The sequence below is a fragment of the Clarias gariepinus genome, chromosome 27 (genome assembly GCF_024256425.1).
Source record: "Clarias gariepinus isolate MV-2021 ecotype Netherlands chromosome 27, CGAR_prim_01v2, whole genome shotgun sequence".
NCBI lineage: Eukaryota > Metazoa > Chordata > Actinopteri > Siluriformes > Clariidae > Clarias > Clarias gariepinus.
The window spans coordinates 7,184,643-7,208,630 of NC_071126.1; the positions used below are offsets into that span (position 1 = coordinate 7,184,643).

General features: G+C 35.6%; 2 protein-coding genes across 2 annotated transcripts; both read left to right on the forward strand.

Moving 5' to 3' along the window:
• The first annotated feature begins 4,280 nt into the window (after window positions 1-4,280).
• Window positions 4,281-10,467, forward strand: si:ch211-142k18.1 (uncharacterized). Its single transcript, XM_053489343.1, has 3 exons — window positions 4,281-4,469; window positions 7,691-8,211; window positions 8,992-10,467. Exons 2-3 carry the CDS (start codon window positions 7,697-7,699, stop codon window positions 9,131-9,133), a joined length of 657 nt encoding a protein of 218 aa, XP_053345318.1. The 5' UTR covers window positions 4,281-4,469; window positions 7,691-7,696; the 3' UTR covers window positions 9,134-10,467.
• Window positions 10,468-13,371: 2,904 nt separating this feature from the next.
• Window positions 13,372-22,894, forward strand: chrna2b (cholinergic receptor, nicotinic, alpha 2b (neuronal)). Its single transcript, XM_053488433.1, has 6 exons — window positions 13,372-13,441; window positions 15,713-15,864; window positions 17,575-17,619; window positions 17,897-18,006; window positions 18,752-19,922; window positions 22,300-22,894. Exons 1-6 carry the CDS (start codon window positions 13,372-13,374, stop codon window positions 22,423-22,425), a joined length of 1,674 nt encoding a protein of 557 aa, XP_053344408.1. The 3' UTR covers window positions 22,426-22,894.
• Window positions 22,895-23,988: the final 1,094 nt, after the last annotated feature.

Here is a 23,988-nt window from a genome sequence, read left to right on the forward strand (position 1 = left end):
ATTATAGTGTTGTGGGTGAATTTGACTTCCTTAGTTATCAAGATCACTATGCTGTTTGTTTCACTGTTGTGTTCCACAAACACAAAAACAAAGTACAAATATTTTTACTGATTTTAATTAAAGCTTTTTGTGGAAATACACAATTTGTACCTCTCATGTAATACTGCACTACTAATAAAATGACAGAATTAAGTATTCGGTTGTAACATAATTTATCCATAATACATCCATAACTGTTGTTATGAGGTGCTGTAACTAAAAGGTGCTTTTAGACATGGCTCATTTGGCATGACTGAATATGAGGAGGAGAAATTCAAAGCCTTTTGAATTAAGCTGCTATTCAGAAATTCGCACAGCTTTTCTTTCTTTCCTTTTTTTTTATTAGTCAAGCTTTTGTGTTCATAGCCTATTTGTTCTTGATGACTAAATGCTGATCCCCCAAAGTGTGGATTATTTTGTTCCACCAAATTACTAGAATTACTTTTGTAAAAACCATGCTTTTTTTAAAGTGAAAGTGTGTATTAACTGCTGCTAAAAAATAGTTGCCATTTAAATGTTTACAAAAATTATATTTATTTATTGAAGGATGAAAAACATACAATCAGTGCATATGCGTTCTTTTTGATTATTGAACTAAACTGAGTACTGAGGTAAATAGGGAGTAAGTTTGTACATATGCATTTTGAAGTATGTATACTTATGTTAGCCTGCATGAAGATCTTTGGATAGATCTGAATCTATAAATTGAGACTTTTAAATGTATTGGCAGAAATAGCAAAGCCTATTAAATTACTTGGTTTATTCATTAATTAATTGTCTATACTGCTTATCCTGTACAGGCTAAAGGGAGGCCTGGAGCCTATCCCAGGGTACATCCTTTGCTAGTGCTTCGCAATCTCCATGCAAACAGACAAACAGACAAAGTTGGCACTCGAACCTTTGACACTGAAGGTGCGAGACCACAATGCTAACCACTATGTCACAATGCTGCTACAGTATTATACAGTACTTGATTTATTATTTGGTTGGAATTTAATTCTGTGATAATTCTATGTTATAATCATTAAGTATTGCACTAAAAGCAAAATGTAGGAAGATTGTTGTAAGAAAAAGAAGGAAACCCTCTGAACACAATAAATGAAAAAAAAATATCTTTATCTTCAGTTCTAACAGAGGTTTGCACACATGTGCAGAATAAAATCATGGATCTTGTTTCCTCTTGTAGCAGATAAATGTTATGAGAGGCACCACATGTTGCACTTTCACAACATGATGGATAGGTGTTTTTTTTCCTTGTCAGTTTTATGTCCCTCTCCCTCAAGAATAGACTTTTCATTAACGACAGGTTCAATAAAGCAGCATATTGCAGTTTCTGTTCTGACTCTGAACTGATGAGTGAGACTTTCTCCCAAAGCTGTACTGAAGGGTCGATGTAATCAGTGGCAATGGACCATATGGTTGTTAGTAAGTGATTACAGCACATGTATAAATGCAGTGTACTTGGTAAAAACTAGATAGATGTTGAATTAATTAATATTGTATGGTTGGCTCAACTTCTTGCAATGGTATTTGTTGAGACAACAGGTAACATTGTGTGCTACTTTGAAGACACATACTGAATAATCTAAAAAAATCAAGTTGAACCAGAAATTTGCCTTCATTGAGATGTAATAACATGATTTATAAGACCTCCACCATCCACTGTCCCCTTCTCCAAACTGCACTAAAGCGGTGAAGCTGACCATTTTGTAGACTTTTTATTTTGGGTGAGTATAGTTAAACCTTGAATTGTGAGCATAATTCATCCTAAAAGTATGCTTTCTATCAAATCACTCATATATCAAAGCAGATTTTCTTATATAAAAGAAAGGAAACCTTAGACGATTCATTCCACAACCCCAAAAGATCATATAAAAATAAGAAATACAAAATATAATGTACAAAAATTGTAGCTAGAGTAAGATGACGGGGTGGGGTGGTAGGAGGGGGGTTAACCTTTGTCTTCACTGAGGCCATTGTTGCAATGCAGTTACTAAAAAACAGTCACTACATTTGGACACAAAATTTAGAGTTACACTTTTCAGTTAGCTTACAAGTATTTTAGTCAGTGTTTTAAAAAAGATGTCCGTGTGTTTCCACTTATCCTTATACTGAGGCACCCTGACATTAATAAGGTAAGCATAGCTAAAGTTAGGCTTCATGTTACTGCACTGTATAGGAGCTAACGAGCTAAACTTTTATTACCGTATTTATTCCCCCCCACTTTGCCTTGACTTCCAGCTAACAAAAGTTTGAGAAAAACTCAACGGTTAAGGAGTAGTGGTACTTCAGAACTCTGTAAGGTAAGGGATATCAGAACTGAGTCACTGATGCTCATCTACAATGTTATATCTGTTAATTTTTTTGTATGAAAACCGAATTGAGTAAACATCCAGTTAATTTACAGTATAACATCACTTCAAACATGTAGTTACTCCTGAGAATGACGAAGTAAAACCCCTGAAAATATAAAACCCTATTAAATATGAAGCAATATGTAACTTTAACCCATCATTATAATTCCATAAATTTCTGTCATTTACAAATTCTGGTGGTATATAGCCTATAATTCTTTAAATAACTGTGAAATTTAATAATTTTTATCCTTACGAGACTTCTTTTGCTGCATTGGAGGATTGGTTCAGCGGAGTGACGGATGGCCTTTCGGAGCTATAGTAGAAGCACAAACAAGCTGTTGAAGTTTTAATAGTCCTTGATGGCCCGGGTGACTATGCAGCAGTTTTACAGTAGGAGTGATGTTTGGACAGGTCTGTGTTCTGTTCATTAAATTCCAAAAGGACTGGACGTACGCCCAAAAAGCCATCCAAACATTCTTTTTTTTCTACCTGGAGAGACACTCTCCCCTTAGATTCACATGTTGAGAAACAGATTCTTGTTGCCATGGACTCATTTTTGTGTTTGACACATTGGGAAAAAATGTTTATCTTTGCTAATTTTTAAAAATGGTTATGATGATGTAATATAAAGGAATCAGTAAGAGACTGATAAGCATCTGATATTATTCAGGTATTTTATTAATCTTTAAGGAAAGTAGAATGTGTATTCTCCTGTTTTATGCAGATCACTTTAACTTGTTTTGGAAGAATAAAGTTTTTTTTTAATAATGTTGTGGGTTTTTAATTGAAGGGGTATTGTTAGGCCAACTTGTTATAGAGTAGAAAAACAATCACTTGAACTACATCAATGGGCGAAAATGGTAGACAACTTACCTTTTTGGGTACATGGAAATTTGGACTAAGTCAACCCTAGACAAATATAATTGAACCCACAACCAATACTACTTGAGCTTGAGTCAACTAAACAGTAATGTAAAATATTTTGTTTGGCCAGCAAATTTCTATAAAAGTTTATTAAACTTTAAAAAGCGGTGCAACTTTTTATAAACATTTTTTTACGTTAAAGCAGCTAATTATTATAATTTTTGTTGTAATAATAATAATAATAATAATAATAATAATAATTATAATTATTATTATTATTATTATTATTATTATTATTATTATTTACAGTGTATGCACTCCACAGCTCTTTTAAAATTAATTTTGACATGGCCAATAACTATCTATACACATAATATAATTTATACAATTCTAGAAGTACCACGTGACTTACGTTTTAATAATACCTGATGAAAATCCACTTCAATTTTCACCACCTTCAGTGTGTTGGCCAAAACACCACTCTAGAGACTATAATGTAGACAAGTCAAGAAGCTGGAGACTGTTGCAATAAGCAGTTACAGTGCTGCAATACAAAAGTGATAGCTGAGATATTTGGTCAAGCATGCACAACTCCTACTAATTACCTTTTGTTTACCTTGTTTACCTGACAGTCTTTCAGCAGTTAAACAATATGAGTTTAAATGCTACCATTATGCAGAGATATCCCTATTCACCAGTAGTGTGTCTGAACTCCCTGAATATAACCAGGACCACATTCCTTGTGTGTGTCAACATACTTGGCAAATAAAAACTGATTCTAAATACAAGTTATTATTATTATTATTATTATTATTATTATTATTATTGTTATGTACAGTATTTATACACTTAAATGTCTTCTGAATAATTTAAATACATTTTTAAAACTGTTAAAACTGAGAGAAGCTGTAAAAACTATTTCCCTAGGTTGACTAAATTTCACTCCCTGTTTGAAACACCGCCCCCCTTCCCGTTGCACGTTTTTTTTGTCTCCCTCTTTCATTCTGTCTTCCTCTCAGCTGCAACTGTAGCTACCAAACAGTAGTAACCAGGCATTGTTAAAGACTTTTAGAGCTTTCAAACCAACTGTGCAGACATTTATGTTGGAGCACAACCAATGAAGTAATTGATGGATTGATATTTTGTGTGTGTGTGTGTGTGTGCGTGCTACATTTTAGCTCCCTAAAGAGTCTTACAGGCTGAATTTGGGTAAGTTTGATTGTTTTGTTTTGTTTTTCTTTGTTTCTTTTTATTTTCAGTTAAGAAGAATAAGAATAAGAATGAAGCATTACTTAATTGTAAGACAAACATTACGTATCTTTTTATATCATTTTCTTCTTCTCCTTCTTCTTCTTCTTCTGCTTATTATTATTATTATTATTATTATTATTATTATGATTATTATTATGATTATTATAATAATTTTTTTTCATTATTATTATTATTTATTTTTATTTTTTTTGCAGATTTTGACTTTTAAGTATAATGGAACAAACTTGTTAATTCTTAAATATTGTTATGGTTATCCTCTGTTTATCCTCCTAAGCAGGTAAAATGTAATAATACCTATAAGGTGTGTGTATAAAGTGTAAGAGGGACATTATTTGGGCTGGCCTGAGATCCTTAAAGATCCTTTAGAGATGGACTAAAATAATAATAGATTATTTTCGGTAATACTCAGAAGGACATGAGCCAGAAAAAGAAAACTGCTGAGTTTGTTTTGCAGTAGGTAAAGGACTGAAACTAAATATATGTCAAAAATGACTGTTGACTCTGACTATAAAGTTTTCATTTAATTGTTTCTCTATGGGATAAACAAAAGGACAGATATGTCCCAATTGTACAATTAGGTATTAATTCCTTTTAGGTAAAAGTAGTATGTGAGTGTACTCTAAAATAGGACAATAAGACATGCCACAGACAAAAGCAAGTTGTTAGAGAATATTTGCATCACATTCTTAAACAGAAACTTTTTAAACCAATTTAGTTCTTAACACATTATTTGGCCATTTTTCTATATGTGTGTGTTTTTACAGTTTTTAAAATTTTAAATTTATTTGTTTATGAAGTATGACATCTTTTGCACCCAGCTGTATCTTTGGGATTCAGTAAGGAACATGCTGATTAGTTTTCCCTTCACCATTCCAGGAAAGAAGCTATTACATTTTCTATGAATTGTTGAGTTAATTGTGGCCTTCCATTTCTAAGCATTCATTCTGCATTTGTGTTTTATTAAACACTTCATTAATCTGCTTTGGCATTTATTATTTTTTTGATAGCACTATAACAATATATTGGCAGACAAAACAGAACATATGGAAATTTAAAGGTCAGGAGCAGAAGTCTTTTGTGCTCCCAGTTAAATACCTAATTTTCTTTCCTATTATATGAGACATTTAAAACTTTGATATTGTAACTGATATGATCTGCCTTTTAAAGAGCACACATCAATCAACAGATTTGAACAGCCAACTACTTTAGTGGCTGCAGTAGTCTATAGGGTTTTGCATGGGGGATGTTCAAAAGCTTGCATTTACTATCACTTCCTCTCCACGCTCAGCTTAACTGACGTCACTTTTTATAGTAATTAGAAACAGACAAGGGAGAAAACAGAGAACAGAAAAGAGCTTTTTTAAATGTGCAAGTATAGAATCCTGATTTACAGCTTTTAAACCTTCTAATAGCATGTCTCATGACATCTCATGGATTCCATGAAACTTAAATATGTTATGTTGTTATTATAAGCAAGACTAAAAACATAAGAAAATTCATTTCAATTGCACACCCACAAAAACTATTTTTACAGCATGAGCCTGAAAATTCCAGCATGAAAGAGAGCTGCTGACTCTGACTTTCCTAAACTCACAGACAGCTATCAAGTTTCCTACCATATACTGATGAGTGTTGAGGCATTCAAGAGTAGACAGGTTATTCATGCAGGAACATACAAACTAAAGTGATGATAGGAAGTGATAAAGGTGAAAAGGTGATGAAGGGGTTTCTTCATTCTAACTGAGCAGTGCTATTACTTTGCCTGACCCTACGTTGCACCAAAACATTATTGCCGGTACTTGGTATAAATCATCAATATGCATGTTCATTCTTTAAAATCACGTGAAGTAATTCATCGCTCTTAATACAGGAAACTGTATCTATCTTATCTAGAAATACAAATCTTGAGCATACTGACATGTAATTATCAAAATTTGAAGGATCATCCTTGTGGTGTGAACGGCTTAATGTCACTGCAGAAAATTCTGAGGCAAAAACCACAGATCAGGGCTTTTGTGGACAGGATTCACAGAAGCATTAAACTTTTATCCTTAAATCCTAGGGTTTTATTGTTATTATTATTTAGTTAGTTATTTTTGGTGCTTTTGTCTCACCTTGTAAAACCAAGGAAATTTACTTTTTGTTTAAAGATTACCTGCATACGTCTCCTTAAGCTGTGTTCATGCTGTCTTTCCCTGAAAAGAAGTCCACATTTATCTCTATACATGGATGGGGGACATACTGTAAACACTATCCTTCTCAATGTTGTTACCTACTTTATCTCAGAACCAGCACATATAAAACAGTGCAATTTACTCAACAACAAAAAAAAAGAGCCTAAAAAACCACAGGAGATAATGCACAGATAGTGGGTATAACAATAAATGTAGCATTGACCTCCTACAACACCAATGTCAGAATGCAATCTAAATGCAATATATATATATATATATATATATATATATATATATATATATATATATATATATATATATATATATATATATATATATATATATATGTGTGTGTGTGTGTGTGTGTATATATATATATATATATATATATATATATATATACACACACACAGTATATTGCAATATTGCATTCAGATTGCGGTCTGATATTGGTGTTGTAGGAGGTCAATGCTACATTTATTGTTATACAGTATATATGTTGTTGTTGGTCTTTGGGCTACTCCCGGCAAGGGGTCGCCACAGCAGAATTTCCAGTGGCTGGGGGGTTTGGGCACTGGCTGGGAATCAAACCCGGGCCGGCCCTCCGCATGGCGGGCGAAACACCTACCATATATATAGTAAGCTGTTTAAGAGCATCCAATAAATATACTGTATATATATAGGCCTATATGTATATATATATAATGTTTTATTGGATGTTTGTTCAAAAGTGTTTTTTCCCTCCAGACCAGATTTAGTAATCTACTTGTCCCTGCAGAGCCACAAGTCAAATATAATTTATTAACCCACTACACGTGTCCTTGCTGGGTTCAGGTCTTTGAAAAAACACCTTAATGTTTTAACAATACAGTAGTCAGTGCTGACAAGATTGAAAAGGTCTTACATCTTTCAGCTGTTGTGTTCTCTTATATAACTTTTCAAAGGTTTGAAAGGTCACCATAGTAAAAAAGTACCTTTTCCTAGGCTAGAATGGAGCAGCGCTGGACCCTGTGTGCATTGCTATTCATAGCCACACTGATACTAGGCCACTGCCAGAGTGGTGATGGAGGGGACTGGGGATCGGGCAATATGCCTGAGCTTTTGTTCACCACTACCTCGACTCCTATTCCAAACACAGTCTGTAATAAAACAGCCAACTCTAGGAGCACAGACTGGACCAAGCCTGTTTTTCAAGTTATTCCAGACAGCAAACCTGATGGCTGCTCGGTCAATTTCCACACCAGCCAGACTATGTTCAGACGATTACAAGTGGCCAAAGAGGAGATGGCTTATCTGAAAGCCCTCCAGCATGGGAATCAGGCAGTGATGGAGAATCTGATCCAGTTTGTTGGAGCAGAAATGGGGGATCAGAGTTACCAAGAGGTTATTCAAGAAAATATTGCTGGGATCAAGGAGAATCTTGCAAGTTGTATGGGAGACCTGAAAAAGGCAACTGAGGAGTTGGAAAACCAGCTAGAAGGAGCTGACTTTGCTGGAATTCAGAAGTAAGTATAACTGGTCTAATAAAGGATAAAGTACCCGCACCATGTGTACATGGATGTTGTCTTGAAAACACCTGATACTAAATTACAACACAGAATAATTACAAATAATAAATCCCTAAACAATTATGAAAGGTTTAAAATACCTCCACAATTGTGGCTCAGTGCCCGTTCTTAGGAGGAGAATACATAATTCAATTAATAAATTCTTTAATCTTTAAGGCTATTTTTAAGTTAAACCATTAATAGGCAATAATAAACTAAGCTAATACATTTTTTAAATAAATAAAATGAAAAACTGTGGGTTTTAAATCATCTCAATTTTGCAGTTTGGTTCAAAATACGTATTTATTTTCAAGTTTATAGTTTGTAGTTCACATTACAAATAAATTATATATTTATTCTCTATTTTTTCTTTGATTCACTTTAAGATTTTAAATATTAAAGGATTTAAAGAGTTTAAAAACCTGCAGAGTGTACTGTGACAAAACAGCAACACCTTGCTATTATTTTTTCTGTATACTGTAGAAATCTATACATTTATTAACTTTCAGGACAATGACAATAGCATAGGGGAAAAAACAGACCAGCTTGCCAGGTTTGCCTAGTCTCTGCTCTCTGGATTTTCCATCATCTGCATTAACAGTTGGAAGGAATGTGGGTTTAGCCCTTTGCCGGCCTCTAAATTTAAAGCTGTTTTAGAGCATGTTAGATTCCATCTGTGCATGCCTTCTCTTTTTGAACATAAAAAACTGACTCCTCTTCTTTGTGTCTCTCTGTAAGAATCCTTGAAGAGTCTGTAACCTCTGACGGGATGCTGCGTGCCACAGCAGACATCGCCAACCGACTGGAGACCTCCTCGCAAACTCTTCACATGCAGATAACAGAGCAGCTGAGAAAAAGCTTAAAACTAAAAAAGACGTAAATCCTACAAAAGGAAGACTGTCATGTTAATGGAATGTAATACGTCCAAATGGCACAAAGACAAAAGACATCAAGAGGATCATTTGAATATTTAAGTGATTTTTAATAGTGTTATGAACACCCAGAAAATGACTTAATTATAGTTTAGGTTCAATGCTATTTCAAAGCATAGAATGTATGAATCAAAATAGTCTATGGAAAAAAAGAAAAAAAAATCTTGGCAAAGGCAAGTGACATCTCGTACTGTTTTAAGCTGTTTGGATTCCAGGCAGCTAGCTAAGTGTTGTGGCTTTCTTGGTGCTAGGGTACAGATGGAGAGTGGACAGCTTGGGCCCCACAGTCAGAGCAGATACATGTGTGCTGGGAGGAAAAAAGGGAAACGACAGTGAAGTCATAGAGAAACAAATGAAACTTCATCTGGCAGCCAAAGCAGAAAGGGTGCTTGTTATCACCAATGTTTAATTCATCCCTATTAATCATAATGAAACATTGTGTAAAGTGTGATTTATGTTGGCCAGCTGTAAACAGGCTGTGTGCAGACTGTATATGTGCTTAGTTGTAGGATACAAGTACGTGGATGCCTTGTAGGGTATGCATATCTTTTTAACATGCTTTAGGACATCATTTAGCTCATTTAGGTTTAATAATATGTAAAGAATAAAGTGATAATTTACTTTATTATTAACATAGTCGTTCACCAATTTTTTCCCTGAATAATGTGCAAATATAAAATTTGATTTATGAAATGCATCAAAGGTCACAATAGACCAAACTAAATGTAATCCCTGAACATCCACGAGCTGATGCCAGTTGCAGACTCCTCAAGTTTCTTATATACAGTATATATCGCTTTGTACTGAGTCACTGAATAATTCATAGTAGAAACTGAATATTGTGCTGTTAAGTTACAGTAGTTACTGACTAATACGCAGAGAGTTTAGTGAGTTTAAAGTAGTACAGAAATACCTATTTTCATAATTATATACTGTATACTGTCTTCTGTGGTGAATTAACTATGAAAAGCATAAGATAAAAAAATGGTCATGTCACATGTCACAAGCGGATCCTCCTTTACCCCCACAGTAACTGAGCAATTATAATTGAGAGTGCATCTAGAATTTTTTTACATTTTGAATCCACTATTTTAAGTTTCTTTATGAGACGGAAAAGAAACTTTTATTACAAATGAAATGACTGGCTGGACCAGAAAAAGATCAATTCACACAAAGAGAGAGAGAAAGAGAGAGAGAAAGAGAGAGAGAGAGTTAGAAAGTATACAGTTTAATTGTATGAATGGAAAAAAATAAGAATATATAAAGTGAATTTAAGTGAATGATAAAGCATAAAATAAAGCTTATATTCATGAATGAAACGTCTCCAATGACTCCAATAATAGGTGAGTAAAGTAGTAACGTATGCATATTATTTGCATGTGGAGGGTTTTGGGCCAGGGCGAGCAGACATTTATTACTTAATGCAGATTTCCTGCTCAGAGGCCAAGGACTTCCATCTCTGGGGTGGAATTTGTTGCCTTTTTAGAACAGTTCTACAAATGGATGGCGCTAGAGTTCTATGTCTGATTTGAGCTAGCATTAAACTGGTGACCGACTGTTAGAAACTGACAGTTATTAACAGGGGTTAAAAATGAGTTTTTAATTTTTAGTGGTACTATGTAGCCAAAGGTGAGATGAATAAACCATGGAGATGATGGACATTCCTATAAATCTCTAAATATCCACATTTATTTCTCTTTAAAATAGCCTAACTGTTTTAGGGTTGAATCCCAAAGTGACATAAAATGGAGAGCTAGTGCACTATGTAGGGTGTAGAAACGTTTGTTCCACACACCAAGTAGTGCCTTTGTTGTTGAGTTTAATGAATATACTGTAAGAACACCTATGAAGCAGGGTGATGCATACAGTTAAACGTCCTAGTGCGGTTAAACTCACTCATATCATCACCAGTGGAATGCCTCAATCAAAATCAATTTATTAAATTGCTTGGATAAAAAATAACTGTTGTATGAAATAGTAAGAATCAATGGTCACTCAGTTATCTATGGTAAGTATTATCTTGAACATAAAAGTAACAGCATAGCTGTGATAATAGAAAGGTAAAGATGAGAACAGAAATCTCTCCTTAGACTGGAGATAACACCACAATGAACCTTTGGCACTGCTGTAGCTCCACATAAGAAACCAATTCATGTTTCTGATCAAGCTGGAATAATTCATGCAAAAACATGCACAAGGTACGCTGTCCTTGTTTCTGCCTAAGTAAAACAATAGAGCATACAGTACACATTCCACAATCCTCTTTGACCTTGCTACCTTCTTTTTCAAATTTGGTGTTGTGTTGGGTTGTTGATGTTGTCTGTAGAAGATGGTCTAATAAACGAATAAACAAATAAAAACAAAACAGACCTATCATAAAAATAGGAGAAGAAAGGGTCGAAACAACAATCTGGCACATTCTTACAAAGAAGGAATGCACTGATGAGCTCAGAAACACAGAAAATCTTTGAAGGTCCCAGAAGATAGCTAACGTGGAAGGACACAGAATTCTTTCCTTCTTGCTTTCACAACATCTAGACAAGTCAAGAACATCCTGCATGAGTTACCCCTATCATTATTAAGGTCAACAATTAAAAGATGCATTCATGAATGTAAGTAAGCAGTTTACCTCGAGATTCAAACCACTGTTAACACACAAGAACAATAAGATTGATTCTGATTCTGATATGAGAATGATTGGAAGAGAGTAATATATGCCATGTTTAAAAGCATAACACATAATTTGTCAAACATGATGGAGGCAGTGTTATGGCATAGACATGTATCTCTCCCAGGGGAACTGATGTTTATTATCCAGGGTAGCTGGATGAATTCTGGTGTTCATAGACCTACAGTGTACTTTCTGCTCAGATTCGTTCAAATGTTTTAAACTGATAAGATAGTGCTTTACAGTTCAGATAGATAATGACCCAAAAAACCATAAGACAGTAATTGAATGTTCTTAAAGGGGAGTCACATGACCTCAGCCTAGCTGAGCATGCTTTTCATCTTGATTGCTTTTCATCTTGATTGCTTCACCTTTGTACAAAAGTATAATTACAAAAATGTATCCACTGTGTAAATACTTATGCACGACACTGTATAGGACTATAAGATTAAATCTAGGTGCATACTTCAAATTTAGAGAGCTGTGTGGAACAGAATTCTCTCCCCAACCCTAATTTGATTATTTGGCACGTTTTCTGCTTTCCAAACATTCCTCTTGGCTCCACACTAAGTGTTCCACTCAAATTCTTAAGTCTCTTTTCTGACAAATGAAAGGTTGAATGCCTGCCATCTATCATAGATCACAGCGAGTTAAGTAACACGAGTCAGTTCAGCACAGTCAGTTACAGTTAAGCAAATACACCGGCTGCCCCGATGGCTTTATTTTTCTGCTGTCTGATCCAGGGTGCCAAGATTCAAAGGAATTATTATAAAAATATATACTGTCATTCAATATGCGTATAAGTACCTCTAGCAGTTGACATTCCCACAATGAAAAGACAAGGTTATGTAACTGTTATCGCATACGATAATAAAGACTTATAGAGTAAAACGCTGCATTTATTAACGTTTTCTTCGTGCTCTGTATGTGCGTGGTGTGTGTGTGTGTGTGAGCAGCCCTGACCGTAAACCTCGCGCTAAGATCCCGCCCCTTTCTCTGACATCACTTCGGATGGACAGATTGCGCGCGAGCATGGTCGCCTGGGAGACGGGAGGCTGAGGAGTGTGGTCCTAACTACTGTACGAGTAGGCGCGCGCGGGGAACAATGCACGAGACGCTCACTACAAAACTTTTCCACGAGCTCGAGACAACGTCCGTCATTTAGTCTCCTTCTGGGATGAAAGCGAAAATGAGTGCACAGGTGCGCTAAGCGGGTCTGTTGGTTGGAGTGGGAGGCGCGAAATCGGTTGAAGCAACACGGACGAATTGTGGATACGTATTATTATAGTTGGCATGCGCTCAGGGTGATCTTACACTTTTAATAATATAGCACCTGCATTATATTACTTTAAGTGATTTTAGTGTTAAGGGCAGGGATATATTATTGTCAATAGCTACTGAATTTTGCAAGCAATCGACACAAAACAATTTCTGAACCAAAAATGTTAGAAATGGCACAGAAAGAAAAGTTCACCCCGAAACTCTGACTGCAAATGGAGAGCTAAATGTAGTCGGATGATGGAGCGCGTTGGGAATCTCCTGGTCTCACTGAGGAGCGCTTTGCTCTGGAGCATCCTGTGGCAATCAAGTAAGTGCATCTGACATGTTGTATTCTTGTAAAAAAAAAAAAAAGTTTATTACATTTCAGATTATCCTAAAATGGAAATATCAAAAATCAAATACAAAATTATACTATAAACAGACATTTACTGGTATCCTTATAAACCATTGTTTCCAGTCCTGAGCATCCTCATAGACACTTGTCATGAGCTGTTAAATGAGGTCAAAGGAAACACCAAATGTGCATTTACTTTGGAAATTCAAAGACTGTACTGAAAAACCATTCTTTAGCTTGCTTTGTTTTACACTTTGTGACTGACGTCTTAAAAAAAATTGTTTATTTTTTTATCTGTTCTATTCTCTTTATGCTGATTTTTAAGAGTATGATGTTCTATATGTTATACCAAAAGGGGATAAACTGTACAGTACATAAGGACCATTTTATCACAGAATTAGTGTTTATACATGTACTTATTAAGTATGCTTTTATTCATTTAGTTAGACAGCAAGGGAGACGATTTCATAATTTGTTAAAATATTTATTATTATTATAATTTTTTTTTTTACAAATAAAATTTATCTGCTGTAAAGATCCTTGCTCCAGACTTATCTTTCCAACCTTTGCATCTGACTGAACCGTTATTCTGGTAAAAAAGACAACGCTCCTCTCAAGTTTGCATTCTGTGCCTGTTTACCCCATACCATTTTGCAGCATCTCGTCAGCCTATTAGGAACTAACGCTTATAGAAATGAGTAAATAGTTTTCAGCAACCTGATGATTTGGTGGAGGACCACGCATGGATCAAACACAAGAATGTCAATAAGCAAATAAGGAAAGAAAAGAAAAATATATATTTTTGGCATACAGTACACTTTGTGCATTATGCACAGAACCCATCATTCCATTTCGTGGGTTCTAATGTTTCTATATAGTATAGCAACAAAAGCAGACATGAGCAGTGTTATTACTGCAGGATCTAGTGTGATGTAAGGCTTGACCTACCCCTCTCATAGATCAATATCAATAGATGAATCTTTTCATTTGATCTAAGACTCCCACAAGTCCTCGGTCCAGATCTCCAGTAGGGACAAATTTCTAGAATGTCTCCTGACTTAGAATACTAAAATAAGACTTTATGTTGCTTATGCTTCTAAATGTTTAAGCAAACACAATTATTAACAAAATTTTACATAGGTCTATACATAAGTTTACATAGTCAGTATTGTAACAAAACTGGTAACTTAGCATATTTGTAAAATAATTTAGAGTAGTTTTACTCATAATTATACATATCCATGTACAAATAACCAGAGTTTGTGAATTTTTGTAAAGGCAGGATGGTTTATCATTTGGTTAGGAAAAAATTTACAGAGCCAAATTCTTGAGGTAGCAAATATATCTGACTAAATAACGAGATGCCTCAATTCGCTCAGATGTTGATTTATTTAATGTGCTGTAATCGATAAGCTAGTTCATCCCCAGGGAGCTCAGTGCTAGAAAGAGCTAATCACACAACCCTGCGAGAGCTACTCCAGCCACGCCACCCGGCTGGCCTCTCACGTTCAGTGCAATCCCCCAGGGCTCAACGGTAAGATCTTTGCAGCTTGGAAGTGAGGCTTGAATTTGGCCATTCGGCTGCTATGCCCAAAATATCTTTCTGCTAATTTAAGGAAGTTGTCAGTCACAGGTAGGCAGGACAGATGTGCCAGGTGCAGTGATGCAACATGGGGACTGCAGAACATGTCCAGTCAAAAATAAAAGCAGCAAGATTAGATTCTGTGCTGTCCCAACCATACTAAAACCTCTGAGCCTCCTAATAATGGCAATGCATATTGGAATGTGTATTAACTATTAAATGTGCTAAAAAGAAAGAAAAAAAAGCATGAAAATTTGAAGAAAAAAAAGCTCATACAAATGCTTAGGGCCTCTTAACATTTACTTTAATCTTTAAATGAACTGTCATCTTCTTTCAGTTAATTTAGGCATATATTCCAATAATAGCTTAGTTACAAATATTTTTGTTTCCCCATGGGGAAAGCCAAAAAATTTGTAAAAATCTAGTGTCATTAATATCTTGAGATGACATAGAAATGAATATTGACTTTCTGTTTTTCTAAAGACTTGCACACAAGGTTCCACACTCTTGCCCTTATATCAGTTATGTATATGTGTGTATAATGCTCAAATTGCTTTTGCACATGGCATGCATGAACTTAAATTTCATGATAATAAGCTGTTAGATTTTGTGAATGAATATACTCTGCCCTGTCACTAAAACAAGTCTTATTACATTGGCAGTGTCCTGTTATGAGAAGACTCATTCACATGCTGAGGATGATCTCTTCAAGAAGCTGTTTAGTGGATACAACAAGTGGTCTCGGCCTGTGCCAAACACCACAGACGTAGTCATCGTTAAGTTTGGCTTGTCCATTGCCCAGCTTATCGATGTGGTAACAAAACTAAATATTAATTAAAGTGTTTTTGTTATTTATATATTTCATTTGACTTTTTTTCCATTTTTATTAATTTCTGTTTTTAAATTAATTACATTTGAGTCGATGATTGAGCAGCTCCTTCCACCTTTATTGTGATCTGTTTGTCAAGACATATTGCATATCTTCTGTAATTATCAGTGTGGATCACTGTGTGATGCAGAATTTTTATTATTTAGATTAATGTTAGGTATGTCTATAATAAGAGACACATGTGGTATATTATAAGGTTTTCTGAAACATTGTGTAGCATTGATTGAGTCAATTTGTAGTCTGATATTGATTACTTCGAAAAAGTATATGTTTAACGAAGAACCTCTCAATAACACAAGGACAAGATAATACTGACATAAATAACAGAATTGATTTTTTAAATTAAATTTTCACTTTGTCAGACCTTCATCAACAAAGAAATATGATTTTAAAAAGGTTCTCCTCTGAATTCGATAGAATTTGTAATCAAATACAATATTGATACTTTGCTTTATGGCAGAAGAATTGCTTCTATTTTACTATGATGTTGTGCACTAGTGAGACTTCACTGTGAACCTCTTTATAGATTTTTTTTCTTTATTGCACAATTATGTTATTCACACTTTCCTATTCTGTTACAACATACACTGCCTGGTGAAAAAAGAAAAAAAGAAAAATGAAAAAAAAAAAAAATGTTTTACATTGGACCGCCTTTTGCAGCACAACACTAAGATTCTCACTGGGGTTAGGGTCCAGAATCTGTGGTGGGCAAACAATCAGTGAAAATGATGTCACATGCTACCTGAACCTTTCTTTCACAATTGGAGCCCAATGAATCCTAGAATAACCATTTTGGAATACTCCCATGCCATTAAGAAAGAAAAAAAAAAAACACCAAATAATAGAAAAACCTAGTCATTCAGTATATTCAGATAGTTGGCTGACCTCATTTTTTATACACATAAGGTTGCTGAACCTAGTCCTCACCAACAGAACCAACCCCAGATCATAACACTGCCCCCATGGGCTTGTATGTAGGCATTAGTCATGATGGGTGCATTACTTTATTGTTTTTTTCTTTTTTTGTGTGAGGTGTTTTTTTTTTTTTAAGTGATATTCATTTTGTTTGGCACAGGAAAGTTTTGTTATCTGGAGCACAAAAACGTTGAAGCTGAATATCTTCAACATTCTCAGCATGCAGATAGAGCCTTACCAATTAAATTGCATCGCAAAAGTCAACCAGTTTATATTCATGTACTGTATATTTAATGGAACATATTGTTTAATTATAATATATACAAGCAGGCCATCTCAGACCTCTTGCTTGGTTGTCAGATAGCTTTTAAAATTGCAGCTGACCAAGATGGCTTGTTGTTGTGGATGTGCACAACTTAGTCTTTCTATGGAAATTTAATTAAATACTGTAAAGAGAATAAAAAACTAATTCTCTATTTCTTTGAAGTGTCCCAAACTGCTATTACCACATTGTACTGTAAATATAAATTTTATTAAGGTTGAAAATTCTTTCTTCCCAGAAACCACCTTAGCACCTTTAACCCAATAGTCCTAATGAGTCAGATGTTCCTTAACAACAGTCCATTAGGATATTACACTTCAGATGCTGCTCCTGGGCAAACCCTGTTTCCTGTCTCACACTCTCCACCCACTTTTTCTTTTTTTATTCTTCCTCTGTAGGATGAGAAAAATCAAATGATGACAACCAATGTCTGGCTGAAGCAGGTGAGCTATGTATTTTATTACATTTAGATTTTATTACTATTTAGATTTAATGGGTAAAGGTTACATACTGTAGAATTTATATTTAAGGGTTATAGTGTAGTCTGGGTTATGTCAAACCCACATGCCATCCAGATTTATAAATAAAGATTCGGCTATTTGTGACAAAAATAGGACTGACTTACAGTCATACAATATCCACATTGTTCGGGCAAGATGAAAGGGTAAATCTACACAGTGATAAAAAGCAGAAATAATAAGCTCTACGTCTTTTCTACAGGAGTGGAATGACTACAAATTGCGTTGGAATCCCTCTGATTATGACAATGTGACGTCCATCAGGGTGCCATCAGAGCTTATCTGGGTTCCAGACATTGTGCTGTACAACAAGTAAGTGATAATAAAATAATGTCTATTATATAGTTTATAACCAAACTAATTGCATTAAACCGTTTGGCCACCACAAGCTGCCAGAACATCTTTAATGGAGGAACTGAACACTATTTTTCCATTAAAATACTTTCTCAGTGATGATGTTGGTGGCAAGCACTGTCTAACACATCAGTCCAAAATCTAGTAATAGTGAAAGCCATAACATTTATATATATATATATATATATATATATATATATATATATATATATATATATATATATATATATATATATATTTATACTTGTTAAACCAATCAGTGAGCCTGTGAAAGGCGTTTTATCATCCTGGAAGAAACCATTCCAATAAGGATAGAAATGTCCCATAATAATAAAGTCGAACAATCAGAAGAACTTTGCATCAAACTTCTAAATAAACAAGAAAACCAAACCATCTAAGCTCAAAGTATATCAGAGTCAGTGTTTTTAAATGTATTCACCACTGTCTCAGAATTTGTATAAATATTAGGGTGAGCATCATGAATGATTAGGCTAAACTTTCAGTAGTGTTGATGCTGATGTGGCTGTCACTGAGGAAGGTTACATAAGGTTATCTGCTTTGTCACCACTAGTGTAACACAATAAGCGCAATAAAAAAAAAAAAATCATATAAAAACACCACCACCTGGTGTTATTTAGTGGTATTACAGATTGTTTATTGTACCATATATAATCTGAAACACAAGATTGTGTTTAATTTTCAGTGCAGATGGGGAGTTTGCGGTGACCCACATGACCAAAGCTCACCTCTTCTACACTGGCAAAGTTCGCTGGGTTCCCCCTGCCATCTACAAAAGCTCCTGCAGCATTGATGTCACCTTTTTCCCCTTTGACCAGCAGAACTGCAAAATGAAGTTTGGCTCATGGACATATGACAAAGCCAAGATCGACTTGGAGAGCTTAGAAACCACTGTGGACCTTAAAGACTACTGGGAGAGTGGCGAGTGGGCCATTGTCAATGCTGTGGGAACATACAACACCAAAAAGTATGACTGCTGCCATGAGATCTACCCCGACATCACATACGTCTTCATCATCAGGCGCCTTCCTCTCTTCTACACCATCAACTTGATCATCCCATGTCTGCTGATCTCTTGTCTGACTGTGCTTGTCTTCTACCTTCCATCAGACTGTGGTGAGAAGATCACACTGTGCATTTCTGTCCTCCTTTCGCTCACCGTCTTCCTGCTGCTCATCACAGAGATTATTCCTTCAACATCACTAGTTATACCACTAATTGGCGAGTACCTACTCTTTACCATGATCTTTGTCACCTTGTCCATTATCATCACCGTGTTTGTGCTGAATGTGCACCACCGCTCACCAGGAACTCATAAGATGCCACACTGGGTGCATACCATCTTCCTTAACATTATCCCACGTTGGCTTTTCATGTGCAGACCGGCTCCCTATGGACGTCGGCGGCAGAGGCTGTTGCTCCTGAAAAGTCGAAGGTCACAAGGACTCAAGCATCCCTCTGCAACATGTCTGAGCACTTCCTCCAACTGGTTCAGGGAGGTGACTGGTTCAGGCAAGGAAGCACACACACAATGCTTTCATGAAGATCTAGAGCTGGGCACATTGTCTTCTAATTTCTCTCTCTCCTTCCGCCCTCCTTCTCCTCGTCCACCTGGCTCCACACCAACTCCTTCTCCTCCACTCCCTCCTCCTCCTCCTTCTTCGCTACCTCTGAAACATGGACTTACTATGAGACATGGTGCTCTACTGGGAGCCAGACATCCAGTTGGTAGACTGAACCATACTATGCGACAATCAGACAATGAGAGATCCTCTTTTTCTCCGAGCATCTTGGAGGCTCTGGAGGGAGTTCACTACATCGCAGATCACCTGAGAGCACAAGACGCCGATTTTAGCGTGAGTTAAATACAAACACACAAATAATGAGCAGTCAGTATCACCTTAGTGAACGTAATCTTTATTCTGAAACCATGGTGGATACATTTTTTAAACTGTTTTTAGCATGCCTATTTCACATGGTTCTAACGTATTTGTCTTTGCACATATCTCAACCAGAAGTAAAGGTAGCATATTTTAAAATCTAGAAGTGAAAACAGAGAGACAACATTTAAAGATTTCATTAAATTTCCACTGAAAGACCTCCCACCTACATCTTCAACTGTAAATTAATTACTTGGAAAAACAACATAACTAAGTTGTCAGGAATTAGATATTTACAATGGAGGCGGTATTGGTGGTGGTGATGGTGGTGGTGGTGCAATGGGTGGAATTGTTGCCTCTGAGGTTTCAGGTCCTGCATTTGATTTTCTGAGCACGGGTTGCATGCAATGTTTCACATGGTCTCCTTGGCTTTAAGTGGGTTTTCTGCGGGTTATTTACTTGTCAGAAAGCATGAAGTTTCACAGACTGACTATGGTAATTTGCCCCTGGATATAAATGAGCCTGTGAATGTGGTTGGAAGAGCTACCCAAAGTAAACGAATAAATGAATGAATGAATGAATGAATGAATGAATGAATAACTACAAATTATAAATATTCTATTATATGTTAAGAATCCACCTTGGCCCATAATGAATGGGAGATAAGGTCTTACACAAAGATCACTTAAACTGTCAAATATATACAAATTCACATAAGTGGAGAGTGATTGACTGATGCAACTGTTGACTTAAAAAATGTGTTTATATGCTGTCTGGCCAAGAAAACAAAAGTTGCACCCTCCAATATTTATTTGGATGGTGGCATTGTTTCAACAACCTTAAAAAATATATTTCCATCGAGAGAGTTTTGGATTTTGGCTGAGATCTAGGAGACGAAAGTTATCTCCAGCACATGCCAAAGATTTTGACTGGGCTTGAGAGCAGAGCTTTGTGGTGGCCAATTCATGTGTGAAAATGATTCCTCATGCCCCCAGAAACACTTTTTAACAGATTGAATATGACCGTGCAATCAAGAGGGGGGGGGCCTGTACAGTAGACATGGTGGGTGCATTGCTTAATGTGTTTTCCTTCTTACCTTGATGCACACATTGCTTTGGAATCTAGTGTAGACTTATCAGACCACCAATGACCAATCTTTATGCTTCCTAGCAAATTAAACCTATTAATGATTAGTCTTACTAAGCAATGGCTTTCTTATGGCCACACAGCTGTCAATTTTTTATGATGCTACTTTACTCTATGAACTTGTGGCTTCATCACTATCCTCCTTGGTGTCGGACAGTTCTTATCCAAATTGCACAAAGCTGATATATTTGCTTTATCCTGCGCAATGATTTCATTTATCTTTTTTATGACCATGGGATCCAACTCCCGACATGGGTGTTTAAGAAATGAGAAGGTACTTATTACATGAGTTTTGCATCGGAGTTAAAGGAATTGTTGCCAGCTGAAAAATGATTTAAACAGACTGACAGACAGACAGACAGACAGTCATACGGTTAAAGTACACTTGAGAAGGTGCACAATAAGGTAAACTATTTATTTTATGTGAGCCAGTTTTATCAGTTATTATACAACAGAATATTTGAAAACATTTTAACAGCAATTTTGATGCATAATTATACAAAGGATGAAGAGATTGACATTTCTCTGCACCAAACTTGATCATCTTCTACAGGACGCGTCAGCTGGTGTCCACGTGCATAAGAATAACTTGATTCATGATGTTTACTGGTGAACAAAAAAACATAATTTTAATTGTACTGCCAAGGATGATATCACAGTCAGCACATTCACATGTACTGTATGAGGAAGATACATGACCAGCATTATACAATTTGAAGCTTATATGAAAGTTTACTTTTAAGAAAATTAATTTGCATGTTGGATCCTAGGACACTACAGCAGGAACACATTGAAATAGTTACTGCCAAATACACTCTTTTGCCCTAAATTTCTCCAAATAATTTATTTAACTTGTGACTGGGTGGAATAATGTCTCAGGGTACTGTACTTTGTATTAGAGAAGTCAGGGCAAATATATCTGTGGTACAGTATGATGTTTTACCTTCTAAGAGTTATCTAATCTCATGGTTGTATCCAATTAAGTGATACAAGCCCCCGATGAGTGAAAAATGTTTTCTCCAAAATTAAACCTCATGTCTAGGTTGTATTGACTTAGTAGATAATAGTGGATCCCTGCTAAGATCATTCGATGTGTCTGCTTGTATTCCTCTTGATGCCTCTCTAATGAAAGTACTTACATAGCAAATAAACAGACAAGAGAACTCTAACATTGCCCCTTTTTAAACTCTCTGATCTTTTAACGCAGGTTAAAGAGGACTGGAAGTATGTTGCCATGGTGATTGATCGGATCTTCCTGTGGATGTTCATCATCGTGTGTCTGTTGGGTACCATTGGCCTGTTCCTTCCCCCGTGGCTGGCTGGCATGATCTAGTGTCACTTACATAAACTTAGAGACGTGAAGTACAGGCGCTGTGGAAATACTCAGCATTACAGACAGTGAGTGAGCATCCCAGGTGGATGAATAATATGGAAGCTGTGCAAAACTATTTGAATGAAGAGCAAGAAATCCATCATGCAGCAGAATGTCTATCAGCACTGTGCAAGATCCCAGACAGCAAATTTATCTTTGAATGTAAAGGCTTGCAATGAATACTGATGAATAAAATGTGGCACCTTCGGAAATGAGTGCGCAAGCAGGGCTTTTAATTTTGTGTCCATCTATTTTTCTCTCTCAAGAATCAATGGACTAACTTCTGATGCAGTGAGATTTAAAGGATGTGATGTACTGACACCATGGCAGGCCCTTGGAGAACAGCTGTAAAGAAAAAAATAATGCTGCAGTGTGCTGTCCTTCGTTTAAAATCCCACACCAGCCTGGGTCTAAGAGCCAGATTTGTGAAACTACTATGTATGACATACAACATTTTTAATAATAAAAACACAGTGTTCTTTCCCATTCAGTGTGTGTCTCTGCCTCATGCTCAAACACCATGACAGTGAGCAGGAAAATTATCTCTCCAAAAATATGAAGGAATGAATAGAAAATAGAATACAATGTTTTTTGTGCAATGGGAAGTTCTTATTACCAGTGTGTTCTGTATATTAAGTACTGTAGGTTTTTTAGTTTATAGTTGTATAGTATATTTTTAACATTACAGGACAGTTGGATAATTAAATGGTACTTTTGGGATAGATTTTTTTTTTATCAAACTGTACAATTTATTATCTTCCTTTAGCCTCCTATTTAATCATTATCTATTGTATGTTTTTATGTTTAAAATAATAGAGTATAAATCAAAAAAATATTCTTCGCAGCTTTTGTTACAGTATAAGCAATCTGAATACTTTATTTTAATATACTGTACAGAACACGCGCTGGCTTACTATGAGCATATTTTTTCCTAAATGAAATGTTTAAACACATTAAGGTAAAAACTTTCCCATTGCAATCTATGAGAATGAAGTACATTCAGGTTAATAATGGAAAAACAAAAGGGTGAAAATAGAGCCGTTTTTTAATTAATTTTGCACTTTCATTAATCCCTTTTTTTACCTAGTCACTTTTATTACTTTAACGTAATTAGTTCAAGTAATTGAATCAATGGGTCAGTCTGAAATAGATTAATTTCTTATAAATATACCACAACAGAAAAGACAAACTGCTACCATCTTCCCCCAAATACACACATTTTGTGATATTATCACTTTTTCTTTTTGAGTTTCTGGCTGTTTGCAATACCGCCACCTACTGGGATAGAGTGTGGAGCAGAAGCTTGTTAGGGAAAAAGTATTATCGCTTTGTATAAGACTTGACCTTTAAATAATCAAGTTACACAAGACAAGTTACACAGCATTTCAATACTTGCAGTTTTAAAACCTGTAAGAACTATAGATTCTTGATACAGTACATGCTTTCAAGGATCAAAAAATCACAATGCCCAACGTTTGAATCGAATCGACAGTCTCCCTGGGATTCATAATAGAAATACTGTAT